Below are 27,982 nucleotides of genomic sequence, written 5' to 3' on the forward strand. Positions count from 1 at the left end.
TGCCACCTCCCTCTCGCCCCCCATTAAGAAATTCCACGGAGGCCGCTTCCTTCCTGCTTTTAGGAAAAAACACTTTGTCTTAAGCTTCCGCTCCTCCGAGACACTGGGGGCCTCTGTTTCCTCCGATTGCACTGTCCTGGGGCCTCGGTAACTTGCCCCAAACCCAGTGAGACAGGAAGTGACTCCAGACCCTGGGGCCCCCACGCAGAGGTCTTGTCCCAGCCTTACCCTAGCACAGCGCCAGGGCTCGAGGCAGGAAGCACCACCATGGACCTGGAATTTCCTGACATGGTGGGAGAATCCTTGGTTCTCAACCTGGGACTCCCGGGCAGGAGATTCCAACCCTCAGCCTGGGGGCCCTGAGGGCGGCAGGACTGTGTCTGGCTCCCCGCATGCCTGAGCATTCTGACACCTCGATCTGCACTAATCTGGAAGGGCAGGGATTTCAGGGTCCAGGCAGCTGGGGAGGAATCTTGGAGGCCTACGTCCTAGCCTGGGTTCCATCTCTGGGCAACCCTGGGGCAAGGTCTGGACTGGAGGGTGTCCTTGTGGAGGGAAGGGACGTACGCCTTACCCGCAAGGCCCAGTGCCAGTCTCCGGCTGCCTGCTTCACGCTGGAGCCAGTGATGTAGCCCAGGCCGCTGCAGAGAAGAGACACACGTCAGGCTGAGCAGAGACGGGCTGGGGACAGGGAGTGCTCGCTGGTCTGCAAAGAGGCTGCCCACCCTCACCACCCAGCCAGCTGGCCAGGGAGCGGGTCCAGGCGTTTCTCAAAGGCTGACCATTCACCTGTTGAATTCCCTGAGCATGCAGGGAACCTTCCCCAGATCCTCAGCCAGACCCTGGTGTCTCGGCTCTCACCTGCCCAGCGGGATGGCGAAGTAGAAGACGGACAGCATGAGCGTGCGCGTGTTGTTGGTGAAGAGGTCGCCGATGATGGTGGGCGCGATGGTGGAGTAGCTGGCCTCGCCGATGCCCACCAGCCCCCGGGACAGGACCAGCAGCCAGAAGTACTGTGGGGAGGGGCGGCGGATGCTGGGGACCGGCTGCCCGCTCTCTCCCTCTCCTCTCTGCTTCCCGCTTTGCCCCCTCCCCCGGCAAGGCCCAGGAGCCAGGGGAGAGAAGGGTAAGGGTGCTGGTGGGCTGCACCTCTGTAAAAACGACCTCCCCGGCCACTCCGGGCCTCAGTTTGCCCCTTTGTATAGTGGGTCTGACGGGGCCTGGCTGGCCCACGCTGGGATGGGACAAGACGATCCCAGCTTGAGAGTGGTATGGCCCAGGCAGACCCCTCTGCCCCCATAAGCTCTGGGGACACAAGCCTAGGTGTTGGCTCTCCACCAACTAGGAGACCTGCTCCCTAGTTCTGACTGCACTTCGGGAGCCTCAAGCCGCCACACTTCACTCTGTCCCTCTCCCAAGCCGGGTGACTGGGCCAACTCTGGCAGCGCTGCAGGCCCAGTGTGAGTCGGGAGTGGGCAGGGAAGCCCAGGGGCCCCAGAGCCCCTCCCCCTGCACACATCAAAGGGCAAAGTCTGGCCCAGTGGGGAAGGGTGGGGCTCTGCCAGCTGCTGGTGGCGCGACCCTTTGATGTGGACCTGTCCCCTCCTGTCCCCAGCTGCCCGAGGCCTGACAACCCAGCCTGGTCATCGTTCCCCAGCCCCACCCTGACCACCCATCTGGCCAGCATTGCCCACATCCAGCCCTCGCCGGGGGCTCCCTGACTTCCCTCCGTCTGCTCACCTCGCCCCCAGCTGGCTGTGATCCCGGGTGCTGCCTGGGTTGGCCCATCTCTGACCCCTCATGCTGGTCTCTCTTTCTCCCTCTCGCTCTTCCTATGTCCCCAGCTGCGCTTAGCTCCTCACCTCTGTTTCTCTTCCTGGGATCACCTGCCCACAGCCTTGGCCTGTTTTTCTGTGGGGTCATTTGTCTCTTTTGCATTTTATTTTATTTATTTTTTTTTTTGAGACGGAATATCACTGGAGTGCAGTGGTGTGATCCTGGCTCACTGCCACCTCTGCCCCCATGGATTCAAGGATGCTCCTGCCTCAGCCTCCTAAGGAGCTGGGATTATAGGCACCTCGGCCTCCCAAAGTGCTGGGATTACAGGCATGAGCCACCATGCCTGGCCCTCTGTGTGAGCGGGGCACAGGGGCTCACGCCTGTAATCCCAGCACTTTGAGAGGCTGAGGCAGCAGGATTGCTTGAGGCCAGGAGTTCAAGACCAGCCTGGATAACATAGCGAGACCTCGTCTCTACAAAATTCTAAAAATTAAAAAAAAAATCAGCAGGACATCAAGGTGCACACCTGTAGTCCTAGCTACTTAGGAGACTGAGGCAGGAGGGTCAGTGGAGCCCAGGAGGTCAAGTCTGAAGTGAGCTGTGATCACACCACTGCATATCAGCCTAGGCAACGAAGCACGGTGAAACACATTTAAGGCAGGCATGATGGTTCACACCTGTAATCCCAGCACTTTGGGAAGTCAAGATGGGTGGATCACCTGAGGTCAGGAGTTCGAGACCAGCCTGACCAACATGACAAAACCCCATCTCTACTAAAAATACAAAAATTAGCCAGGCATGATGGTGGGTGCCTATAATCCCAGCGACTCAGGAGGCTGACGCATGAGAATCACTTGAACCCGGGGTAGGGAGTGCAGGGGGTGTCAGAGGTTGCAGTGAGCCGAGATTGAGCCATTGCACTCCAGCCTGGGCGAAAGAGCAAAACTCCATCTCAAAACAAACAACATTTAAAAATAAAATGAACGTGCCGGGCGCGGTGGCTCACGCCTGTAATCCCAGCACTTTGGGAGGCCGAGGCGGGTGGATCACGAGGTCAAGAGATCGAGACCATCCTGGTCAACACGGTGAAACCCCATCTCTACTAAAACTACAAAAAATCAGCTGGGCGTGGTGGCGCGTGCCTGTAATCCCAGCTACTCAGGAGGCTGAGGCAGGAGAATTGCCTGAACCCAGGAGGCGGAGATTGTGGTGAGCCGAGATAGCGCCATTGCACTCCAGCCTGGGTAACAAGAGCGAAACTCCGTCTCCAAAAAAAAAAATAATAAATAAAAATAAAATGAACGTAAAAGGAAACCTTCCATGCGTCTTATCCTGTAACCTCCTTTCGCCCCACATTCTTATCTTTTTGAAACCCGTCTATGCTGATGAATCAAGATCTAGTTCATTTGCTGTCAAGAGTCTCACCGGGATGGGCACAGTAGCTCACACCTGTAGTCCCAGCACTTTGGGAGGCTCAGGTGGGTGGATCACCTGAGGTCAGGAGTTCAGGGCTAGCCTGGCCAAGACGGTGAAACCCCATCTCTACTAACAATACAAAAATTAGCTGGGTGTGGTGGCGGGCGCCTGTAATCCTAGCTACTTGGGAGGCTGAGGCAGGAGAATCACTTGAACCCAGGAGGCAGCGGTTGCAGTGAGCTGAGATTGTGCCATTGCACTCCAGCCTGGGCGACAAGAGTGAGAGCGAAACTCTGTCTAGAAAAAAAAAAAAAAAAGTCATACATCATGTATCTGTGTAGCCAGTGACAGCCATTTAGATTGCTTCCTATATTTTTTTTTGCTGTGACAGTGCTGCAGTGAACCTTCTTACGTGCATGTGTCCACAAGCTGGAGTTTCTCTTGGGTATGTACCCCAAGTAGAGGGCTGGGCCGTGGGAGATGCAGCGAGTTTTATAATATCCTGCCGTTTCACTCTCAACAGAGACTCTACCTATTTACACTCCCAGCGGCAGGGCTGGAGTCCCCAAGTCCTCACAGCTTTGATAACACTCGGTATTGTCAGCCTTTGTAATTGTCGCCAGTGCCACGGGTGTGAAACGGTACCTCGCTGCTCTCATTTGCATTTCCCCATCACTGGAGAGGCTGAGCACTGTCTCTTCCTACATTTATTGGCCGTTTGGGTGTCTTCTGAAGCTGTCTGTTAACTATCCCTTGCCCATTTTCTGCTGCGTTATTTGCCTTTTTCTCACTGATGTATAGTCCTCGATTTTAAGAGCTTGCTTCTTGCTTTACCCTCTCCTCTCTGGACTTTATTCTGCAGTATGGTTTGAGATACAGACCAAACTTTTCTTTCAATCCAGATGGAGAGAGAGTTCCTCCCAAGCCACCTGTCTCAGATGCAGCTGTCATCCTCCACTAAATCCCCATGGAAATGAGGACTCTGTCGCGTGGCTCTTAGTCCACGGGGCTGCTGTTTGGGTCAGAATAGCTGCATTTTCATAACCGGGAGGCAAATCCCCTTTCGCTGTTAATTTTTCACAATGTTCTTGGCGGCTCCTGGGCATTTTCTCTGCCAAATTAACTTCAGAACCACATGGCCAAGGTCTAAAACCCCCATGGGACGCAAATTGTGACTGCCGTGGATTTCTAGATTCACTGGGGGTGACCTGTTTCTCTCTGTGCCTCTGCTCATCTCCTTCACCAACCCTCCCTCCCCTTCCACACACCCAGAGGTAGGCCCAGGCCTGGCACGATGGCCTCGGCTCACTGGTCAGTCCCAGGAGCAGCCCCAGAGGTTGGTGACCAGGGGCCTGGCCAGGGGCAAGACGAGGCCCTGAGGGGCCCTAGAGATTTCTGATCCAGTCCTTTTTTTTTTTTTTTTTTCCTTCTGTAGAGAGTCTTGCTCTGTCACACAGGCTGGAGTGCAGTGGCACGATCTGGGTTCACTGCAACCTCTGCATTCCCAGGTTCAAGCGATTCTTTTGCCTCCGCCTCCTGAGTAGCTGGGACTATAGGCGCACATTGCAATGCCCAGCTAATTTCTTTTATATTTTAGTAGAGATAGGGTTTTACTGTGTTGCCCAGGGGGTCTCGAACTCCTAAGCTCAGGCAATCCACCCACCTCAGCGTCCCAAAGTGCTAGGATTACAGGTGTGAGCCACCGCGCCCAGCCCAGTCCTTATTTTTCACTTCCCATCCTGGGTCTGGAGCTCACCTGACCTGACCCTCCTCCGTGAAGCTGCTGCATGAAGCAAGGATGTCCCTGGAAAACCTGCCGATTCTCTCTGCCCTCCCTCCAATGTCCCCTCTATCCACCCACATCTGACCCGGCCATTGATCTTCAAACTTTTCCAGAGCTCAGCACTACCACAGAAGGAAGCCCAGACCCTCGAGCCTGGCATTCAAGGCTCTCCATGACCCAGTCCCCACTTCCTTTGCAGTGAAAATGCAATCCTCAATCTTTCTTTTTTTTTTTTTTTTGAGATGGAGTTTTGCTCTCGTCCCCCAGGCTGGAGGTCAGTGGCCCAAATCTCCACTCACTGCAACTGCAACCTCCGCCTTCCGGATTCAAGCGATTCTCCTGCCTCAGCCTCCCACGTAGCTGGGATTACAGGCGCACACCACCATGCCTGGCTAATTTTTATATTTTTAGTACAGATGGGGTTTCTCCATGTTGGCCAGGCTGGTCTTGAGCTCCTGACCTCAGGTGGTCCACCCACCTCAGCCTCCCAAAGTGCTGGGATTACAGGTGTGAGCCACTGCGCCTGGCCCAATGTCACTCTTTCAATACACTGCACCATTTCTGCATCTGTGGGTTGGCTCCCTCTGCGCATGATGCCTTCACTAAAAGTCCTAATCTCCCAGTCTTGCCTGCCTAGCTCAAATACCACCTCCTCCAGGAAGCCTTCCCTGACCCCATGGATTTTAAGAGACAGCTGTCTCTTTAGTGAGGACACTTTCTGCACCTCTTGAAGGCTCTGAGCACAGAAGCTCCCATCAAATCTTCCTGCCCCAAAGCCCGGGTGCTCCCAAGGACAGGGCTATACTGAAAGCCCCTTGAACACAGATCATATTCTCCCCTTCTTCCACCATCTTTCTCTACAGCAGCCGTCATGTGATTGCTCCTCTCTGCTTGAATGCACCTAGAGATGGGAAACTCACTATCTCAGAAGGCAACAGGCTCATCTTCGGGAGAAAGAGCAGAAACAGGGACTGGATGAACACGGGCGTGTTCCAGGGCCTGGCCCTTCACAGATCAGCTACTTCTCACAGGAAACCTTTAAGTTGGGAAGCATCATCCCCATTTTAACGATGAGGAAACTGAGGCTCAGAGAGATGAGTAAGTTTCTTCAGGCCACAAAGCTGAGTCGGCAACAAAGTTGGGATAGTCAAGCCGAGGCCTGGGAGAGCTAAATGAGGGAATGCTTCTTTGTGTGGAATTGATGTTTGCTTCTCTGGAACATCAACCCAAGAATTTAGCTGGTCATCAGACCAAGCACAAACTGAGCAAGAACCAGAGAGGGGTAGTGACTCCCCCAGGGTCACACAGCCAGGTAATGGCAGAGCCAGGACTAGAACCCAGGCCCTCACTCCTAGGCCAGACTTATTCTTTGCATCCATCCCAAGTCAGAGGGCCACTCAGAAGGAGTCAGGAGGCCACTCGGGCTGCAAGTCTCTCTGGTCGGACTAGCATGGGGAAGGCCCCAGCAGCAGGGCTGTTTTGTGAAAGTGCCCGAAGACCACCTCGTCCCTCTGCACTGGGAAGATGCTGGGGTTCAAGCAAAGGAGCTGGAAGCCCCGGGCTGGACGAGCACAGGCCAGTCAGACTCACCGCTCGCTGGAGGGCCCGGGACACAGGGGTGGGGGAGAAGCCGGGGCGGGCCTCACCTGCTGGGGAATGAAGGAGCTGGAAAAGGTGACTGCCGACCAGAAGAAAATGCCGCAGCTGAGAATCACCTTCCTGTTGAAGCGATCACCCAGGTAGCCGAAGATGGGGGCGGCCACCATGAAGCTGCAGATGAACACTGCGCAGGGAAAGGAGAGCTTGAGGGGCGGTCTGGGCCCTGCACCCCAGCCTACCGGCCCACTTCACACCCGCTTAAGGCCAAGTACCTGTGGGGCAAAGCGACTGAGGAAGCAGCCCAGAGAGAGGGGACCTCAGACCCACCTGCACCCCAGGACGGCAGGACCGGCCTTACAAGGTCAGGCGATTCCATGGCGCCATCCCTTCCAATATATGTCCAGTTTGCCCAGTTTGTCCAGTTTTAGGTGAGCCCTCTGGGTACTTTTTTTGAGTCTTGCTCTGTCACCCAGGCTGGAGTGCAGTGGCACAATCTCGGCTCACTGCAACCTCCGCCTCCCGGGTTCAAGCAATTCTCCTGCCTCAGCCTCCTGAGTAGCTGGAATTACAGACTTGCGCCATCACGCCCAGCTAATTTTTGTATTTTTAGTAGAGATGGGGTTTCACCATGTTGGCCAGGCCGGTCTTGAACTCCTGACCTCATGATCCACCTGCCACGGCCTCCCAAAGTGCTGGGATTACAGGTGTGAGCCACCGCTCCCAGCCTTGGGTACTTTCTAAAAGAGTAAAGACCTATTTATTGAACACTTTCTACATGCCAGGCACTGTGCCAGGGGCTCAGCACGTCCTATCTCATGTATCTTTTTAAAATTTGCTTTTGTTTATTGTTTTGAGACAGAGTCTTGCTCTGTCACCCGGGCTGGCGTGCAGTGGCACAATCTCAGCTCACTGCAACCTCCACCTCCTGGGTTCAAGCGATTCTCGTGCCTCAGCCACCTGAGTAGCTGGCATTACAGGTGCGGGCCACCATACTTGGCCAATCTTTGTATTTTAGTAGAGATGGGGTTTGGCCGTGTTGTCCAGGCTGGTCTCGAACGCCTGGCCTCAAGTGATCCACCTGCTTTGGCCTCCCAAAGTGCGAGGATTACCGTTGTGAGCCACCGCACCTGGCCATATCTCACGTATCATGTACCTTTCCAGCCCCTCGCACCTCACAGATGCGGAGACAGACAGAGGGAAAGTGACTTTCCCAACATCCCACAGGCAATAAAAGTCCCAGTGGGGATGTGACCCCATCTGCCTGACTCCAGGGCCTGTGTTTCTTATACTTTACCTCACTGCACTCCTTACTCTACCTGGGAAAGAAGTTCAGAGAGGGGAAGGTATCTACGCAAGGTCACACAGCAAATCAGGGCAGAACTGGGCCTGGAACTCCATTTCACACCTGCCGGATCACACAGCTGCCCTTGCTCCCAGCGTCTCAGGGGCTTTCCTGCTGGCTGAAGACACTGCCATCCATCCCCCATCCTACACTCCTGTCATTCACCACCACCAACACCAATTTTTTTTTTTTTGAGATGGAGTCTCGCTCTGTTGCCCAAGCTGGAGCACAGTGGCACAATCTCGGCTCACCACAACCTCCGCCTCCTGGGTTCAAGCAATTCTCCTGTCTCAGCCTCCCACGTAGCTGGGACTACAGGCGCACGCCACCACGCCTGGCTAACTTTTGTCTTTGTAGTAGAGACGGGCTTTCACCATGGTGGCCAGGCTGGTCTCAAACTCCTGACCTCAAGCGATCCGCCCACCTCGGCCTCCCAAAGTGCTGGGATTACAGGCGTGAGCCACCACACCCGGCCACCACAATTTTAAATAGAGGGGTCAGAGGAGGAGATATTTCAGCCAGGACCTGGAGGAGGTAAGGAACAAATCATGCAATTCTTGGGGGAAGAACAGCAGGCGCCCAGGCCCTGGGGCCAGAGTCCACTCAGCATGTCAGAGGACAGCAGAGAGGCTGGCATGGGGCCTCAGAGCCCCCAGTGATGACTGTGACATCCATGGATGACAAAGGAAGACTTGAGGGGATGCCGAGCACACACCATGACCTGGCTTTGTTCTTCCAGGACAAGAGGTTAAAAGGCTGAACGGGAGACCACTGCCAGCGAAGGGAGGGGCCTTGGAGGTCCCAGGTGGGATGAAGAGGCGCAGAGCAAGGCAGGGTAGACCCTAGGTCACACGGCGAAGCAGCCCCCTTCCCCGTTCCTCCCCCTGGAAGGCAGTCCCACAGCTGACGGACAGATGGCCAGACAAAGGCTGGGAGTGGCAGACAAGGCAGCCCATTGGCCTCTGACCGCCAGGCTGAATGTCTGCGTGGGCCCGGCTGCTCCTGCGTGGGCCTGAGACCCTGGCAAGATGGGACCTGAGAGAAGAGAAAGAGGGAGAGAGGAAGGAAGCAGGAAAAGGGAGGGGAAGGCGGGGCGAGAGGGCCAGGCACAGCCCCCTGAACTTGGCTGGGGGAGTGACCGCCCCTCTCTTATGCGAGCAAGAGCAGGCCGGGGAGTGTGTGTACGTGGTGGGTGTGCAAGGAGACCCACTAATTCCAGAGGCCTTGAGCAGAATCCCCTTGCAGGTGCACAGACCTGGGTGTGGGAGACACTCCCTGGGCTCAAATTCACCTCTGCTGCCTCCCAGCCGGTAACCTCAGTCAGGTCACGACCTTTCTGTCCCACATTCAATGGGGTGCTGAAAAACGTTTAACTGGCTCTGAAAAAGGGGCAAGAGGAACCCTTATGCGGCATGTTTGCTCTTTTTTTTTTTTTTTTTTTGTACTCAGAGGCTCTGTCTCCCAGGCTGGAGTGCAGTGGTGTGTTTCACTGCAACCTCCGCCTCCCGTTTAAGCAATTCTCTTGCCTCAGCCTCCCAAGCTGGGATTACAGGTGCGTACCACCATGCCTGGCTAAGTTTTATATTTTTAATAGCAACGGGGTTTTGCCGTGTTGGCCAGGCTGGTCTCAAACACCTGACCTCAGGTGACCTGACCTCCCACCTCAGCCTCCAAAGTGCTGGGATTACAGGCGTGAGCCACCGTGCCCGGCTGTGGTTGCTCATTTCTGCTGAGTTCTGTCCTGGCTGAGTTCAAGCTACACGGGTCGGGTCACTGATGGGAGTTAGAGACGGATACGCTGTCCGGGGTTTCTGCCGCACAAACAGAACAGACGTCGCCACCATGGGAACACACTAACACTTAAACATAGTACAACCATTAGGAAGTGAGGGCTTTTGAGTTATTACCTTTTTTTTTTTTTTTTTTTTGAGGTGGAGTCTCACTCTGTCCCCTAGGCTGGAGTGCAGCGGTGTGATCTCGGCTCACTGCAACCTCTGCCTCCAGGGTTCGATCGATTCTCCTGCCTCAGCCTCCCAAGCAGCTGGGATTACAGGCGGGGACTGCCACACCTGGCTAATTTTATGTTTTTAGTAGAGACGGGGTTTCACCATGTTGGTCAGGTTAGTCTCAAAGCCCTGACCTCAGGTGATCCGCTCACCCTGGCCTCTCAAAGTGCTGGGATTATAGGTGTGAGCCACTGCCACTGTGCCCGGCCCCCGTTTCTAATTATTTAATTGTAAGTTGATACTATTTAGTTATTAACAATGGTTGTATTTAACCACCAGCTCATACACCATTCCTGAAATGTCAACAATTGACTCTCATGAGCCCGTCTGAGCCAGCGCCAACATGCCAACATCCTCATCTGTAAAATGAGGGTAAAAATAGCAACTCTCCAGGGTTGGTCTGGGTACTGGCTAGCGCATGCGAGGAGGTACTTAATGCCACACCCTGCCCAGAGCAGGCCAGCCTTGGTCAACACTGGGCCCTTGTTTAAATTAGTCAAGGCAGAAATTATTTCCTCACATCTAGAAAAAGAATTTTTCCTGCTGGGCCTGCCTCCAAGGACCTGCCTGAGATCAGATCAGAACGTGGGCAGGAGGGAGATTTCCAGTCACATCAGGACTCACACACATTAGTGGGAGGAGGAAGAGCTGCTCTCCCTGTGCCTGTCTGTGCCAGGTGGGGAGTAGACAGAAGCAGAAGAGGAGGTGCCCCGTGTCTGGCCAGGGGCAGATCCTGTTCATCAGTTGCCCCGTTTAAGGACAACCTATGCTGAGCAACCAGCAAGGAGCTCCAAATCCTGCCAGGATAATGAAGAGAGGCTTCCTGGAGGTGGCGGTGTCAAAGCTGGGTGCTGAAGCATGCACAGGAGTTTACCATTACAAGAACACTTAACATCAGTGATATACACTGAAATGTAAACTTCAGATCTTACCAGCAACGCCAGATAATGGTGGATGAAGCATAAAGCTTAGTGCTCGTAATAACTGCGCTTATTATTCATGGGGCACTTGTTACAGGAACGCCCAGGCATGCAGCCTCGACATACGCACAGACGACCTCGCTTCATTCTGTCCTCTTCATGTGACAGAGGAGATAATACAGGCCAAAAGAAGTGACGTCACACGGCTAGTGTGTGGCTGGGCCAGAATTCAAACCCCAATTTGGCAGACTCCAGAGCCCTTGGTCGAAATCACTCCACAGTCTGCCGTGCTGGGAAGCGGGACGGTCCCCGCCGAGGTTCCGAAGGTCAGAGAAAGCTCAGGGCACTTTGAAGACAGCAAGGAGACAGGTCAGGCCACGGTGTGAGAAGGCTGAAGAGGAGGCAGCGCGAGGGGAGGCCGTGGAGGGAGGACTGGACTCTGAAGAGCAGGACAGCATCTTGTGTTTAGAAGGCGACGGAGAACCACCGCCCCCAACGCCACTTGAAAAAGCCCCCGCCAGGTGGGCGAAGAGGTGTCGGAGGGACGGGGCCCAGACCTCGACCAGACCCTGGCCGTCAGGGCCATTCTCCCATCTTGCCCACAGTGGAGCAGGAAGCGCAGGCCCCTCCTGGCTCTTTCAACCCCTCCCTGGTTTCTGGCTGCTAGCTCAGATGGGCAGAAGCCCCCAGCACCGCAGGTGGACTCCTGGCAGAGGCAGGCACACCCCGGCCCCACCCACCAGCCCCAGCCTAATGAACTTGGCCAAGCACCTGTGTGCCCTTAGCTCCCCATGTCCATGCCCATCTTACAGCTGGGGTCACTGAAGCCCCAAGAGGTGGAGGAATTGGCCCCAGATGATAGCACTTGAGGAAGGAACTCTCCGCACCGTTGCCTGCCCCCAGTGCCTTCCCTCGGCACAAGGCAGTCCAGGGTCGGGGGGAGGTGGGGTCCATCATTGCCGCCCTCCCCTCTGCTCGGGATGGACAGGAGGGAAGACCGCTCCTGACCCTCTAGGAGGTCACAAGCCTTGAAGGGGCCTGAACACAATCAGGGTAGGCACAGGGAGGGGGCAGAGAGAACGTTCCTTGCAGAAGGGACAGGATGGGCGAAGACTCGGCCATGTGAACCTCGTCCGATGCGGACACAGAGGCCAGCAGGCAGCTCTGCTAAAAATAAAGACCAGCCTGGCTGGGCCTCCAGGCTAGAAGCTTCCCCTGCCCACCGCCCCGCAATCCCGTGGTCTTTGTTTGTTTGAGGAGAGCTTTCTGGGCAGACTGGCGGCCCCACCCCTGGTTCTGGCAGGGGCGGCTTTCCCAGCAGTTCCACAGGAGGACATCCTGTGGAGGGTGCGGGGAGCCCTCACTCGGCTCACGTGTGCTGAGCCCACAGGTCTGGGACAATGGAGAGACAGGGCAGGCAGCCAGGGCCTGGCGGGTGGGGCCAGGGCAGGAGGGAGGGAGAACTCAGAACAACCCGCCCGCCTCGGGGTCTCGGGCCGGCACCTCACTCCCTTCCCTCGCTGTTCAGGCAGGAGGCCATCAGAAAGCCACAGGGGGTGGATGCATGCCTCAGGTGCTGGCCACCTCTCATGGCAGCCCACAGCTCAGAACCCCCATGGGGACTCGTTGTCCTGGTGGGCAGCCCTGGACCCCCGTCCATGGTGAGGGGAGCCACCCTCCTGGCACGCCTGGCCTGTGTGACCCCAGAAGACCGTTCTGGAGCAGGAGAGACAGGGTTGAGCTTGGGGGATCCCTGAGCCCCCACTCTGTGGCCTTGGACCCTGCATTGGGCCCTTGCCTCGGCCTGGACTGAACCACGGCTATTTTTACATGGCTGACCTGTTATTTGGAGAAGACTCGCCATCCTCCACATCCTGTGGGCAGGGAGGATGCTCAGGAGGCATGGGTGGGGTGGGGCCAGGCTCTGCCATCCAAGGGACAGCCCAGGTTGGCCAAGCTGAGGGAGAGTGCTGAGGACAGATGGCCCCATCGGCACGTGAGAGCTCACCATGCTCAGACTTCCACCTCCTCCGTGACTCCTCTACTCAGGATATAAACTGTGCTGGCCTCTCAGGCCTCAGGGTGAATGAGGCTTTGGGGCCACCTCTTGAACAGTGTGGGGGGCTTGAGGAACAGCCACAGGAGCTGTCCAACTGTGCCTTCAGAACCCAAGTCTGCTGAAGCAGGAGGCAGTTGCCAGGCTGGCCAAAGATGGTGGTGGGGGGAGAACGGCCAGGAGACTCTCCCTAAAGCAGAGGCAGTGTCTGGTTTCAGTCTGAGCTGGCTCTTCCTGTCCCCACTCTCCCTCCGTTCCCCTGTCCCCATCCTGGCACTTCCTCATGACCCCACAAACCCCAGCCAAGTAGCCTTCAGCTTCCTCTGCCACCCTTCCCACACTTGATCTCAGAATAAATATCCTGATACACACATCTTACATGGACCTGCCCTGCCCCAAAACCTACTCTGGCTCCCCACTGCCCCAAGACAAAATCCACATGCCTTATCTTGGCCTTCAAGGCTGTCACAGTCAGACCCTGCCCACTGTCCAGCCTCTCTCCTCTGTTCTCCCCATGCACCAGCCCATGGCCAATGGGCCACACAGGTCACTGAGTAAGGCAGTGTCATAAACAACCTTCGTTCTCCCTCGCCCTTCTCTGTGTGCCACTGACGTCGATTTCCTCAGATCTAACTTTCTTTTTTCTTTTGAGAGGGAGTCTCGCTCTGTCACCCAGGCTGGAGTGCAATGGTGCGATCTCGGCTCACTGCAACCTTTGCCTCCTGGGTTCAAGCAATTCTCCTGCCTCAGACTCCCAAGTAGCTGGGATTACAGGTGTACACCACCACGCCCGGCTAATTTTTGTATTTTTAGTAGAGCCAAGGTTTCACCATGTTGGTCAGGCTGGTCTCAAACTCCTGACTTCGGGATCCACCCACCTTGGCCTCCCAAAGTGCTGGGATTACAGGCCTGAGCCACCGCACCCGGCCTGCTCTATTAATTTGGAATTTGAGTTTGTCTGCAGTCGCGATTGTCCCGTGTCCCATGCAGGCTCTGCATCATTAAGAATTCCCTAAGGAATGGTCTGGGATTTGCTTCTGCTGGGGTCCGTGGAAATATAGGGGGCCTCTGTGGGGAAGGAATTAGAAGGCCCAGGCCTGTATGCAGCAGGGGCTGGAAGTAGGCTGTCTCCATCAGGCCAGAGCCAGGTAGGAAATGTCCGTTCTTGAAAGGGAACTTCACCAGAAAACTACCCACCAGCGTGGGGACACAGCTTGGAATCAGGGAGCTTGGCTGGAAACGGAACCACCATGATTAGAATGCAGAAGCCCCAGGCCTGGAGGCTGAGCCAGACTAGTGTTCCTTTGCTGAATCTGGGCAACATGTTATATGGAAGTTGGTTGGGCTATTCTCACTGTTTTTTATGTATGTTTAAAATTTTTTATGATAAAAATGTTTATATTAAAAATACTGCGACAAGCTTCGAAGACATTTATCTGGTCCCTAAACACTCTGCACCACTTGGCTTCGATTCTAGCTCCCACTCCGTCTTCTGAGTTCATCTCTCTGCTTCTGGCATCTGGGAATTTCCCTGCTAGCTTTAGCTGTCAGGCTGAGCTTTGTAATTTAAACATGTTTCTTGGCATATTTTATCTAGCTTGGAGGGGAAAGGAGGGCTTCACACATTCAGTCGATCTCACACGCTGACTACAAACTCTAACTCATTTTTCAAAGCCTCATTCTAATGTCTCCCCCTCAAGGACGCATTCTCCACCTGCCACCCGCCAGGGCGGGGCGCACGCTCTCTGCCATCCACCAGGCTCCCCTAGTCCCCCTGTGCCCGGTGGTGACTTGATGATACATTTTCTGTCCCCGTAGCTAGAGGGAATCTACCTGAGGGCAGGAACTGAGTCTGGGCAGAGCCCAACACACAGCCTGCCAAGCAGGAGGTTCAGTGGCAGCTGCCTCTTTAGGTATAGGCCATGGCAGTTCCTGATTTCCCAAAACAGCAAAACCTATGAGCCGTAATTTTTTTTTTTTTTTGGGGGTGGAGTCTCGCTCTGTCGCGCGGGTTGGAGTGTGGTGGTGCAATCTCGGCTCACTGCAACCTCTGCCTCCTTGGTTCCAGCGATTCTCCTGCCTCAGCCTCCTGAGTAGCTGGGATTACAGACGCATACCACCAGGACCAGCTAATTTTTGTATTTTTTTAGTAAGAGACAGGGTTTCACCATACTGGCCAAGTTGGTCTCACACTCCTGACCTTGTGATCCGCCCGCCTCGGACTCCCAAAGCGCTGGGATTGCAGACCTGAGCCACCATGCCCAGCCTTTTTTTTTTTTTTTTTTTTTTTTTTGAGATGGAGTCTTGTTCTGTCACCTGGCGGAGTGCAGTGGCATGATCTTGGTTCACTGTAATCTCCACCTCCCGCTTGAAGTGATTCTTCTGCCTCAGCCTCCTGAGTAGCTGGGATTACAGGTGCCAACCACCACACCTGGCTAATTTTTGTATTTTTAGTAGAGACAGGGTTTCACCATGTTAGCCAGACTGGTCTCGAACTCCTGACCTCAGATGATCCACCTGACTCGGCCTCCCAAAGTGCTGGGATTACAGGCATAAGCCACTGCACCTGGCCTGTGGGCTGTAATTCTGCTGTGGGCTTTCACAGAGGCTGAGCTATGACTCCTGCAGGCAACTTAAGGGCCAGGCCCGATCCAGCAGCAGTCTCATCTGCAAAGGGTCTGCTGAAAGTGGGTGGTCCTCAGCAGTTTTCACGCCTGGTCCCGGAGGGGGCAGCAGGAGCATGCCCAGGCCTACCCCTGAGCCACCCCCTCCCTGTCTCCTGGCCCAGCAGCCCCTGGTGCCCACAAATAAGCAGGCAGCCCAGCTCTCAGCCCCGGCCCTTTGATCTGGGCAAGCACCGACACCTGGCTGGCGCCCTCCACCTGGCTCCGACCTTATCGGGCTTGGGGAAGGCACAGATGCCTGGGACACAGGCCAATTAGGTGACTTGCCTAGTTGTCCACTGAGTCACATCCTGGTCTACTCGAATGGCATCTTGGCTCAGGTGGCCGAAGGGGTGAGGACACCCTGGAGACCCATCCCAGCTATGCCGGGGCAGGTGACAGGTGAGGGCCATCATGTACAGACTAGAGGGTCCCTGAGGATGCTGGGAGTTCTCACCATGGCCCAGAGGCACCCACCCTGGGGACACTGAGATGCCAGACACCCAGACCATGCAGGCCAGTGGGCAGGAGAGGCAGAGGCCAGGTCCCTCTTCCCAGCTGGCTGCTGTCCACCGTGAGCCCTCAAGCAAGTGGCTTCCCTGTCTTGGCCTTTGTCCCTGTATCTGATAAGTGAAGCTGATGAAGGGAACCTGCAGGGTTACCAGAAGAATCAAACAGGATGACTCGTGGCATGCTTTGTCCACCTCCAGCAGGTCACCGGGATGAATAGGAACTGTGTGAATTCTCTTTCATGAGCCCAAGAAGCCAGCCAAGGACAGAGCCACAAAAAGAACCAGGGAGCCCTCACAGCTGCCTTGAGCCAAGCCCCATGGCCCTCCCTACCATTCCCCGCACCTCCCGCCCCTCCCCCACCCTGGGCTGTGCTGGCCCCGACCATGTTCAATGGGCATTAAATGGAGGATGCTTGGGGTAAAGCCTTACTCCAGATGAGGCAGTGAGGCCGGGACCAGGACGGCGATGGGGCTCAGGCCAGGTCCCCAGTGAGCCAGGGGCCATGCAGGGCAGGGGTTGGGCATTGAGGCCTTCTCCGCCCTTTCCTCACCAGCTTGGCAGCCCACTCCTTCCCATGCACCCGTGTGCCCGGAACTCCGGAACTCTGTTTCCCAGCCAAAGTGCTGGTCACTGCATGTGCACAGCCCAGAGGGGATCACAGGAGCCTGTCTCGGGGGCAGGGCAGGCAGACTTATTCTGGCCTAGCCAGGGAGGCCCAGGAAGAGGTGGGGGAGGGGTTGGGCTCATGGCCTGGGAAGAGGTGATGTCTGCCAGGGCAGGGACCTGGACACCCACAGGGGACACTGGACCACACAGCCTTGCCCCGTCCTAGCATAGGCCAGTCTCATGTGAGCCCTGGAACCATTGCATCCCCCCTCTCGGAGCCCTAAAGTCCCCATCTGAGCTCTGGGGGCAGCTGAGAGGGGCGGTGGGTGGCTGTAGGACTCTGAGCTCAGGAGGCATTGTGCGTACTGGAATGCCACTTAGACAGGTCAGGCAGGTTCCTGCGCAGAGCCAGCTCTCTCCACCCCTCCCTCCCAGGAGGGCCCAGGAGGGGAAGCATTCACCAACTGGAGTGCAGACCATGGGGACCTTATCTTACATCTGGCTGGGCCTCCAAGCCGGAGGGACTCCGGGGCCAAGGGCCCAGAAAAGGCAGGGCCCAAGCTGGGGCCACACAGCACCCCCAGGGCAGAGTCAGGACCAGCCTCCTGCACCAGCCCTGGGTTGCAGGACTGGCCGGAGTCTCTGCCCGGCCTGAGGGGTGCTGCTGAGGGCACAGCCGATGAGGCCAGGGAGCCAGGAGCCCAGCTCCCACGGGACCATGCCTCAGCAAGGGCAGGAGCAGGGGGCACATTCCCGGAGGGAGGGCCTGGGAGGCTGCCGTATCTGCTTCATGGCCTCCCACACTGTCCCAGCCCAGCTTCCAGCAGGCTGGGGGCTCAGGCCCTTCTCCAGCAGCCCATCAGAAGCCTGGGCCCTGCAGGAGAGGGTGGCAGGGAACCTCAGGCCCACGGCCAGTCCAGGGCCGATTCTCAGGCGCCTGCCCTGGGCTTGGGAACTGCTCTCAGGCTGACCAGGTGGAGTTTCCTGCTTGTCACCTAAGAGGTGATTCCCAGGGTGGATGGTAATGGAAGGAGTGTGGGGGAGGGCAGGAGATAAAAACGGGGTCACCATGGCTCTGTTGGCATTGCCCAACTTACTGACTTAAGGAGCTCCCTACACCAGCGTCAGGATGGATCCCGGATCACTGGGTCCCGATGAGGCCCCAGGACCCAGAGGAAGGGTCACCTCTGCAACCTTGGCCCTTGACCTGCACCCCCATATTTGCCCTCAGGCAGGTATTATTCATTTTGTTAGACGAGAAAAGAAGCAGAGGCTCTGAGACACGCTGCCATTGGCAGGCGACAACACTGGCACTGGGGGACAAAGCCCACTCTCTTTCCAGGAGTCAGCACCGGCAGAGAGACCGGGGCGGGGCGGGGGGCAGAGGACGGCCAACAGGACAGGACCCACAACACCAGCGCCTGGGCGGGGGAAGGTGGGGGTGGGCCTCACCTGACTGCAGCAAGCCGGCGCCTCGGTCCTTGACCCCAAAGTGCTGCTGGATGTCCAGAAGGACGCCTGGAGGAAGACAGAGGGTGCTCACTGGCCGAGTCTGACGCCTGGTGTCCCCAAGCCCAGCGCAGCCTCTTTCCCGCCCTGCAGGGCCCAGCCTGCGCCCATCTGCATATCTCCTGCTCTGCTTCGACCTCCACCCTGCCCAGGTTTGCCAGGCTTGCCTCCTGCCCCCAGCCCATCCCCATCATTCGCAAAGGCCCGAGGGGCAGACACAGGGCTTGTCACAGGGCAGGCAGGGCTTGTCTGTGGTTATTCTGCCCCATGGGCAACCATGCCTCCTATCTGCCAGCCTGGGCCTCCTCCCTACCTGCAGCCCAGGCCTGGATCAGTGCGACAGACACGGGCCTTTCCCTCCGGGTCCATGACGTCGAGAGCAGTGGGGGGCCTGAAAGCTGCAGGGAGCCCTCTGGCCTGGGAGGGAGCAGCCACACTCACTCTGGTTCAGCTGCTCACGCGCACAAGCACATCCACACGCACACACATGCTCACATGCTCACACACACACACATGTGCACACACACACACCTGCACACAGGTGCGTATGCACACACACACATGCTCTCACCTCCGCTGCTCTCAGGATTGTGTTACTGGGCCCCCCCATTTTCAGACACAGGGTCCGGGGATACAGAGGGAAGCAGGTGGGGTTCCAGGCCCGCTTTCTTGGGAGAAGTGGATTCCTGAGGCCAAACCTGCTCCCAAGCCCAACTACTTTAGGCCTTTGCATGTCATGGGGTGGGGGCAACAGCTGGACCACCTAGAAACCGCCCACAGCTGCCAACAGACTGACAGAGCCATGGCTTGATGGCAGGAAGGCAGGGTCCGGGACCCTCCACCCCTCACAGCACCCAGCGAGGGCTTCTGAGTAAGCACAACCTGCAGCCCTGCAAGGCCTTGGGGTCCCCATCTGCACTTCCCTCCCAGGACAGCAGGACCCAGGCCACAGGTCAGAGGCCCCCTGACCACAGCACGTCTGCAGTGAGAAGGGACAGGGGAGGAAGGAGGAGATGGCCCTGCCCTTGGGGGCTCCCCAGGCAGGGACAGAGGCCTCTGGGGGACTGCAGAGCTCTCCATGATGATGATGATGGTGATGATGAGCATTCAACAGAGGATGGTTTGCCTAACTGACCATTAAATGCCTGTTTAATCCTCATTCAGCCCCAAGATGCTGGTACCAATATCCGAGTTGACAGATGAGGAAACTGGAGCACAGGAAATTAAGCCATGGGCTCAAAGCCACACCCCAGGGAAGCAGGAAAGAGTGGAATCTCCGAGCGCTGTATGAGGGTCCCGCTGGCAGCTGGGACTGAGGGTGCAGAAGGACTGGGGAGGTTGGAATGTCACCATCCCTCCCGAGACCCAGGTTGGGATGCTGAGCGGTTTCCTGGAAGGCAGGACCGCACGGGCTGATGTCCTAGCAGACTGACAGCCCCGAGACGCTGTTTCCTCCTTGTTAATGCCCTGAGTGGATTGACCATAATTACCCAGGATGAAGAGACTGTGAGGGGCCCAGTTAATGACTTAATAACCAAGGCAGGCTGTGACTTTGTCTTGAGGGTGGAAGCCGGGGCCAGTCCTAGGCCTGTGGATGGCAGGGCCAGCGAGAGGGACCTCTGAGGTGCCTGCCCCAGGCCTTTCACCAGACCATAGGGCGCAGGTGTGGCCCTGCCAGACCCGCCCTCGGCCTCCCTTCTCAGGAGTGCAGTGGCTCAATCTCTGCTCACTACAACCTCCACCTCCCGGGTTCAACTGATTCTCCTGCCTCAACCTCCCGAGTAGCTGGGATTAGAGGCACGGGCCACTACACCCAGCCAATTTTTGTATTTTTAGTACAGACGCGGTTTCACCATGTTGGCCAGGTTGGTCTCGAACTCCTGACCTCAGGTGATCCACCTGCCTCAGCTTCCCAGAGTGCTGGGATTACAGGCACGAACCACCACACCTGGCCCACACCTCCTCTTCTATCCTTGTATGACGTCATCAACTGGGCTCACTCCTGCCACTCCTTCGAGGCCAGATCAGACACCTGATGTTCTGGGACATCTTCCCTGGTTGCTCCCCTCCCACTGCTCTCTGTAAGTTACTTTCCTCCACTGTCCCCGGTCCAAACTCATTTTAGCACTGGGCCCACTAGCATGAGTGAGTTCTATGGGGAATGCACGCAGGAGCATGGGTGTGAGCACCTCCTGAGGCCAGGAGCTAAGAGCCACTAGTTACTGCTGCCTGCAAAGTTCCAAGGAACTGTGTGAGGTTTGGAAGACGGTACAGATGCTGGCCTCACTTTCTGTGCTGGTATTTGTGATTCTCATCCCATTTTATTTTGGAAGAAACCAAGGCTCTGAGACGTGAAGTCATTTGTCACCCAGCATATTCTGTTTTGGAGTGAGATCTGAAGCCAGGTCTACCGCCAAAAAACAAAGCTTGTTCTCCTGCCGCACTGCCTTCTGCATGGTTTGCTGGTGTCCCCCAGGGCCCAGCACGCACATGGCCCACAGGGACTTCGCACATAGGTGAATGTGGCCTCATCCTCCACTAGACCACAAGTAAGGCAGGGCCGTGGCAGGTCATCTCCAGGACCCAGACCAGGGACTGTCACGATTTTGGTGTTTGGTGGACAAAAGGATGGGCGGAGTCAGGAGGAAGCAGGAGGGTCCCCGTCCATAGGCCAGGGGAGGGACATAGGTCCGTATGACTGCAGGTTCCGTTTCTGGGAGGGAGGCCATATTAAATAGCCATTATGGGCCGGATGCGGTGGCTCATGCCTGTAATCCCAGCACTTCGGGAGGCCGAGGCAGGTGGATCACCTGAGGTCAGGAGTTCAAAACCAGCCTGGCCAACATGGTGAAACTCCACCTCTACTAAAAATACAGAAAAGTAGCTGGGCGTGGTGGCGGGTGCCTGTAGTCCCAGCCACTTAGGAAGCTGAGGCAGGAGTATCGCTTGAACCTGGGAGGCAGAGGTTGCAGCGAGCCGAGATCACGCCACTGCACTCCAGCCTGGGTGACAGAGCGAGATTCCACCTCAAAAATATATATATATAGCCATCATGACCACGTCCTGTGTGCATGACAAATCAAAACACTCTCGTTTCCTCCCTGCAGCACATGCCAGCCATCCAACTGCACACTTCCCCACCCGATGACTTCAAGGTCCAGCATTTGCCTCTGCCTCCGGGAAGCCTCCCCTGACTTCCTCTACCACATAGAGCTCCTGGTAGAGGGAGGAACATTCCTCCACATCCAGATGGGCACCTAAGGTCTCTGGGAAGTCCTGAGCAGTTCCCAGGACACAGGAAGCTGTGGATAACACAGCCTGTCCCCACCCCACCACTCCCCAGAGCCCAGCCTTGGGTCCAAGGCCAAGCTCCAGGAAAAAGACCAGAGAGAGCCTTCCCAGGGAGCAGGGCTTCCTGCAGGCTGCGAGGCCCAAGGTCGGACCCGGTCTCAGCCTTTCTGGCTTGCTTTCCCTCTTCCAGGCCTGGAAGCAGCCTCAGCCGCAGGAGGGTAAGATCCCGCTGGCCGCTGGCACGGGAAGCGTGTGTCACAGCAGCTCGGACGTCGCCTCAGATTTTCCTCTGGGCCCCAGCACCCTCCCTTCTGCACCACAGCCTTATTTTTAGCCTCTTTCCTGGAGGCTGAGGTTTGGTGGGTCACAGGACGGGCCTCACGCCCAGGAGCAGCCTTCCACAGCTCGGGGCCAAGCCCGCCTCGCCAGCTCCAGAACAGGCAAGGGGGGTTCCCACCCCAGATGCAGACCCCAGCCAGCACAGCCACAGTGCGGGCCTCTCCAGGCAGCACCCCAAATCCACAGCCAGAATCGTCCCCTGGCCACAGGGTCCTCATCACCCAAGAAAACGGCAGTGCCTGAGTCTTCTCATCCACGGACAACAGTTACGCCTCTCCCAAGCCCCGGGAGGTGTCCCCTACTCTGGGCCAACTGTCTCTGTCACCTGGCAGGGATGTGGCACTGGGCCACTCCTTGGCTTGGGCCAGTGCGTTCAGCCTCTCCCTGGCTTCCAGCTCCTGCACAGCAGCCCACACACCGCCCATACCTCCCTCGTCCTGGTGGTGAGAACAGCTGCCTTGTCCCCTCTGCCAGCAGCTCCTTCCCTCTCCTCCTTTCACAGGCGATGGCATTTGTTGTCGCGTTGAGCAGGGTCTTGCTCTCTGACCCAGGCTAAGGTGCAGCGACACAATCCCAGCTCACTGCAGCCTCGGCCTTTTGGGCTCCAGCCATCCTCCTGCTTCAGCCTCCTGAGTAGCTGGGATCACAGGCGCGTACCACCACACTCGGCTGAGAAATCTTCAGAGTTCTTTCCCCTTCCCAACTCAATATCCTCACCCGATTTCTGCCTCTGAAACCAGCCACTTCCTGGAGACTCAACCCCCAGATGCTCTCATCCCCATTTCCCAGACCCCTGACTCTGATCCCCCAGCTCACCACTGGGTCTCCATTCCCTGAGACACTGCAGGACCCTGAGAGTCAGGGTCCCTCCACCCCATGAGCATGTCCTCATTTATTCTCCATCTGCTTCGTCACCCGGCCTCCTCCCTGGGCTCCCTGCCTCCAACCCCTGCCTCCCTCCTGCTGCCTGACCTCACAAGCTCTTATGAATCTCCTACTGGGTTCTAGGTCCTGGCCTCGGGCTCCAGAGGCCACAAGAGCGTTCCTGGACTCAAGGAGCTAGCGCTGTGGCCCACTGGCTGTCACCTCTGGCCAGGCCTCAGAATCGCCCATCAGTCCTTCAGGGCTCACTGGCCCACGACCCTGGTTCAGTAATGGTACCGACAACGAGGATCACACTCACATCCATGCATATCGGCCAACTGCTTTATGCCAGGCGCTCCTCCACGGGCACGGCTGCCCACTCACACGAAGCTGCCCAGACTTCTAGCATTTGAGGTCTCCACGATCTGGCCCTAAGCCAGCTCTTCTCCCAGCCACAGTGCCCACCACACACACACACACGCGGCCCCTGATTCCGGCCAAGGGGAGTGCCACTAGCCATGCCTCTCCACCTCCCTGGACCCCTCCTTCTTCTTGTGAAATGCAGAGACCAGGCAGATCAGTGGGCCCAAACTTGCCTGAGAAGCCCAGCCACCTCTAGAGAGGGTGCTTATTAAATACAGCTTCCTGGGGCCCGCCGCAAGCCCGCGGAGCCACCGTCTCTAGATGTGGGACGAAGGTACCTACAAATGCACTGGCCGGGTGATTGGAAACCCAGGCCGGCTGCTCAGAGCTCCCCGGGGAACCCCGCACGGCGCAGGCTGCAGGCCTCCAGCCTTGGCCAGGCGGACCCTCTTCCTAAGACAGTCATCTCCAGCCATTAATAGCTGCCTCGCCCTCTAGGGCCCAGATGCAAGGTCGCGTCTGTCGGGACACCTGCCCTCTCTCCTCCGAGGCTCTTGGCGAAGTGGTGCCTGTAACCACAAGGGCACCCCCAGTACTGGATGAACTCTGGCCCTGACTTACTCAGTGGCGGGTCCCAGACAGTCACAGTGATTCCCCATCACTGCCAGGCCCTCCGTGGGCCCCAGAGGAGTCAAGCCCAGATTCCAGGACTCCTGGCCGCCTCCTCCCTCCTCCAGCCAGGCCCAATGTGCTGACATCACAGAGTCCTCGAAAGCCCCAGGTGTAAGGGGAAGCCCGCACTGACCTCGAGAACCCTCGGCTGAGGCCAGCATCAAATGCAAGATGCCAACAGTGTGACCCTGAGGTGTCTTCCTTCCTAGTCAGCCCAGACAGGCCACCTGGTGCTGAAGCTTGTCCCCACGTGCGCCTGCTTTCCCCAAGCACGGTCAATGTCACCCCACCTTCACCCTGCCCGAGCCTCTCCCAGCAGCGGTTTACCTGAATCCTCAAGTGCATGGGCTCCAGAACTGGAACATCTGGGTTTAAGTCCTGGTTTTCCCACTTTCTCTGCTGTGTGACCTTAGGAAAATGACATAACCTCTCTGTGCCCATTTCCTCCTCTGTAAAACGGCTCCATTTGAAGACTTGCTTCATTTCATATGGTTGTGGTGAGGTTTAAGTCACTTAATCCACATACCGTGTTTAGAAAAGTGCCTGGCACACAGTAGGTACTCAACAAATGTCATAAATGTCAACCGCCCCAGGGCCTAGGGATCTGAAGGGATGGGCCCTCATGCCCTTGGCCAGTCCCTGTCAGAGGGACCTGGGTCCCCATGTGGAGGTCTCAGTGCTGGCTCACACTGGGAGTCTCACTCCCGCCCCGTCTCAGCTCGGCTCAGCTCCCACCCCGGTAATTACAGGGGCCTGGGAGCCTGGCTCTGTTGACCTGGCGCTGGATGGCTAAGGCTGGGAAGCCACAGCGGGGCCCCGCCGGCATCCCACCAGCCTAGGGACTGGGCCAAGGCCGTCCCTGAGCCAGTGCCCTGGACTCGGGCACACTCACTCCTACCCATCCCCAGGCTTCCACAGGGCAGGATTCTGTCCCCATCTGCCCAGAGGAGGCTGCATGACCTTCAGGAGCAGCCGGCCCCTACTCTGAGCCTCAGGTTGCCCATTTGAGAAGTGGCCCAGAATCCCAAGACATTCCTGCTGGGCTCATTTCTGAATCTCAATCGGGTTTGTTCTACGTGTGCCAGTCCCCTGCCCCCACGCCACCCTGCAAATCTGGGTCATTAATGGCAGAGCAGCTTAGTGACCGTCTCTGCAGGGACCACGAGGATGAGGCCCCCAGCCCAGAGCCTTGACCCCTCGGAGAAACATCCCTCCCCACCCAAAAGTCCTGCCCGCAGACCCCACCAGCTCTAGAGAGACACCACCCCCGGAGCCCAGAGCACCCCCCTCCTCCCTGCTGTGTCTCTATGCCCAGAGTGGGCGGGGCCAGACGGCCGGGCCTCTGGCCTGTGGTTCTAGTCTATCATTTGGGGCCAGCTTTACTGGAACCAGGCTCTGCCTTAGCAATTTGGGGGCTTTGCACAGCCACTCCTTGCCCAGCTCAGCCTCCCCAGCCCTGTCCTGGCCCAGGGACTCCAAAGACCACCAGGGGCCAGGGACAAGGTGGCCACAGCCTTATCATGACCCATGGGGGTGTGGGCTGTGTGCCTGCAGACACAGGCTAAGCCAGGGGCCTGGGGAAGGGGGTGGGGAAGAGACAAGAGACCTCCAAACATCTCCCCTTGAACCCACAAACCCTCAGCCTTCTCCCGCATGCTGCTTCAGTCACCAAGGAGGCCGGGACTGCTGCTCCCCACCTCAGATGGAAACTGAGACACAGAGGCTGCAGGAGCAAGGCCGGGCTGGCCCCCAGGCTCCCACATCTGGCCTATGTTCCCCACCTGCACCCTAATGCCCCCCAAAAGGCGGCAACCAGTCACCCCTCAACATCCACGCCGGCTGTCCTCACATGGGTGCTAGAAACAGTTGAGCGACAAGTAAGCCCACCCCTCCCCAGGCACTGCCCTTTTCAGTTTACAAAGCCTCACCCTGCTGTTTGCCTCCTGGAAGCCTCCTTCAGAAACCCCAGGCCTGACAGTGAAGGATCACGAAGACCTCACAGCTCTAGGAGCGGGAGTAGGGAGACCCTAGCCAGGGCTCCAAGCGGGCACAGGCAAGTGGGAGGCAGGGAGGCCCCTGTCCGCAGCCGCCAAGCTCTGGCTGCTGCCTCGTTCCGGGCTTGTTTCTCCCTCTCATACCAGCGCTCACCCTTTTCTCCCCTATGGCCACATTCACCAACCTCCCAGCCAGCAGGCGAGGACCCGGCCCAGAGCAGGCCAGCGCTCTGCTTCACACGGCCTCCCTGTGTGACCTGGGCCAGCCCTTTGCCTCGAGTGCCCTATCTGCGGAAGAGACGTGGCAAAGCTGCCACTGTGCCCTCCTGAAGGCAGAAAAGCCGCTCTGCCCAGCTTGGGGGTTGGCCAGCCTCATTGTCAGGCTGAGGCCGGGGTAGACGGGGGACTGCCGCCGACTACTTCCTCCCATTTCTTTCCTGGACACACAGGACCTGAGGCTCACGGTGACCCCTGGTCAGGACAGACGGCACCAGCCACTGTCGGAGAAGCCCTGATGTCAGCAGAGGGCCTGGCCCTTCACCTGAGCTGTCCAAACCTACCAGTCCCCTTTCAGCCCAGAAGAATGTGCTTCGGGTCAGGCAGGACTGAGCCCACCAAGTCTCAGCCAACTGAGTCTGTGACTCAGGCAACAGGGCTCAAGCCTGGGCATCTGCCATGCATGCGGGGGTCCCAGGTGTGAGCGGGCTCTGCCCCTCATGGCTGGAGGGGGATGGCGACCGTCCATGGGGATAGTGCTGTGGTGCCTGGTTCAGCCCAGAGCACTGGAGAAGACATCCTGGAAAGAGGACGCCGCTGAGACCCAGCAGGGGACATTGCAGTTGGCTCCTGCACTTCCAGGAAGCAGATCTGGGTGTCCTGGGGAAGGGCGGCGCAGGCAGAGCCAGGGACCAGCAGACTTGCGTTCCTGAGACCAAGTGCAAGAGAGGGACAAAAATCATCCATCATGCATTCAGGGATCAGAGACAGCCAGGATTTGCCTCGGGTCACACAGTAAAGCTGGCAAAGGCTGGCAGAGCCAGCAGCAGGGAGCTCAGCCCAGGAGACATTTGGAGCCCGCGAACCCCTAGGGATCGGGCCAGTGTTCTCCTGGCCTCCCCCATTCTCATCCCCCTTCTGCCTTCAAGATTTCAGGCCCCCACAGGCAGAAACAAAAGCCACTTCCTACTGCAGAAGGATCTGGGGAAGGGACAAGGAGCTCCTCCTCTGGGCAGCTCTGAGCAGGGCAGTCTCCATCTCAGAACAGGCAGACCCGCAGTCTTCCTACCTCATCCACAAAAGGAGAAACGCACACACAGGCCAGGCCCATCACTGGCCCAGGGCCCCAGGCCAAGGTAGTATGTTTCAAAGCACTTCCTCCCAAAGCACCAGAGGGGCCGGCAGAGCCCGCCAGAAGGGCCTTCAGAAGGAAGCAGGAGCAAGGAAGTGGACAGCAGGCGGTTAGTCACAGGGCGCTGGCATTCCAGGCCACCCAGCGCTCCACCTGGTTGCTGGCCCTGCCAACCAGGCACTCTGGATGCCCTGCCCCTCAGGCCTCAGCTGCAGTTTCCCACAGTGCAGATGTGGTGGCCAGGACAGGCCACCTAAGAGGGCAAGGCAGGGGCACTGCATATCCTCAAGGCAGCCATCCTTATCTAAAAAGAGAGCCGCAAGGCAGGGCCTGCGTTAGCCCCTATCCACCCAGGTGGTGCTGTAAAAGCCCTGGGGCCTCAGTTTCCCCATCTATTAATTCTGGATAGACTTAACAGGACAGACCACAAAATGGGCCAATAGGAGAGTGAGCCCCAGCCTGGCACCCCCCCACCGCCGCACCCAGCTCAGTGGCTCTGGGGAAGCCCCCCAGTCCCTCCCAGCTTATGCTCCCAGCTGGGTCCCATGCTCTTCGCTCCTTCTGGGTTTGTGTTAGTGAGCAGTTGCCATGGATACGAGTCTCAGCTTCTTTGGCAGAAAACGACTCCCCCAGGGAAGGGCTCTGCCTTTCCTCAACAGCCCCCACTCTGCCCAGCTCCCAGTGCCCAGGCTGCCATGGGCTGGATGGAAGGGAAAAAAAATAAATAGGTCTCAGAAGGAGAGCAGGTACCCCAGAGAAGTTGGGGAAGGATCTCAGTTCCCAAGTAGTCACTCACCAACCATGAACAAGGCTGGGGCCGGCTCCATCTTGTGGGGTCTGTTCCAGGAGCAAAATATTGCCACCTACACCCGCAGTTCTGCTTCTGTTTTACAGAGGGGGGCAGAGCTGGTTAGAGGGG

At 57.4% G+C, this 27,982-nt stretch overlaps 1 protein-coding gene across 7 annotated transcripts in view; it reads right to left on the reverse strand.

The window, feature by feature from the left end:
- SPNS2 (sphingolipid transporter 2) overlaps positions 1–27,982 on the reverse strand; it is a 39,652-nt gene that overhangs the window by 7,057 nt on the left and 4,613 nt on the right. For 6 of the 7 annotated variants that reach the window (XR_004266178.1, XR_004266177.1, XM_032271705.1 and 3 more), the window contains exons 2-5: positions 18,136–18,201; positions 6,625–6,761; positions 862–1,013; positions 575–641 (exon numbers count right to left, since the gene is read on the reverse strand). Coding sequence is in view for 5 of the 7 variants with exons in the window: in XM_032271705.1 (XP_032127596.1) it covers positions 575–641; positions 862–1,013; positions 6,625–6,761; positions 18,136–18,201 (422 nt within the window). In the remaining 2 variants the exon portion in view is untranslated. The remainder of the gene's footprint in view (positions 1–574; positions 642–861; positions 1,014–6,624; positions 6,762–18,135; positions 18,202–27,982) is intronic. The other variant, XM_032271706.1, reaches the window with a different exon arrangement.

The sequence above is a fragment of the Sapajus apella genome, unplaced genomic scaffold (genome assembly GCF_009761245.1).
Source record: "Sapajus apella isolate SASKATOON/1434 unplaced genomic scaffold, GSC_monkey_1.0 scaffold245, whole genome shotgun sequence".
In the NCBI taxonomy this organism is placed as follows: Eukaryota; Metazoa; Chordata; class Mammalia; order Primates; family Cebidae; genus Sapajus; species Sapajus apella.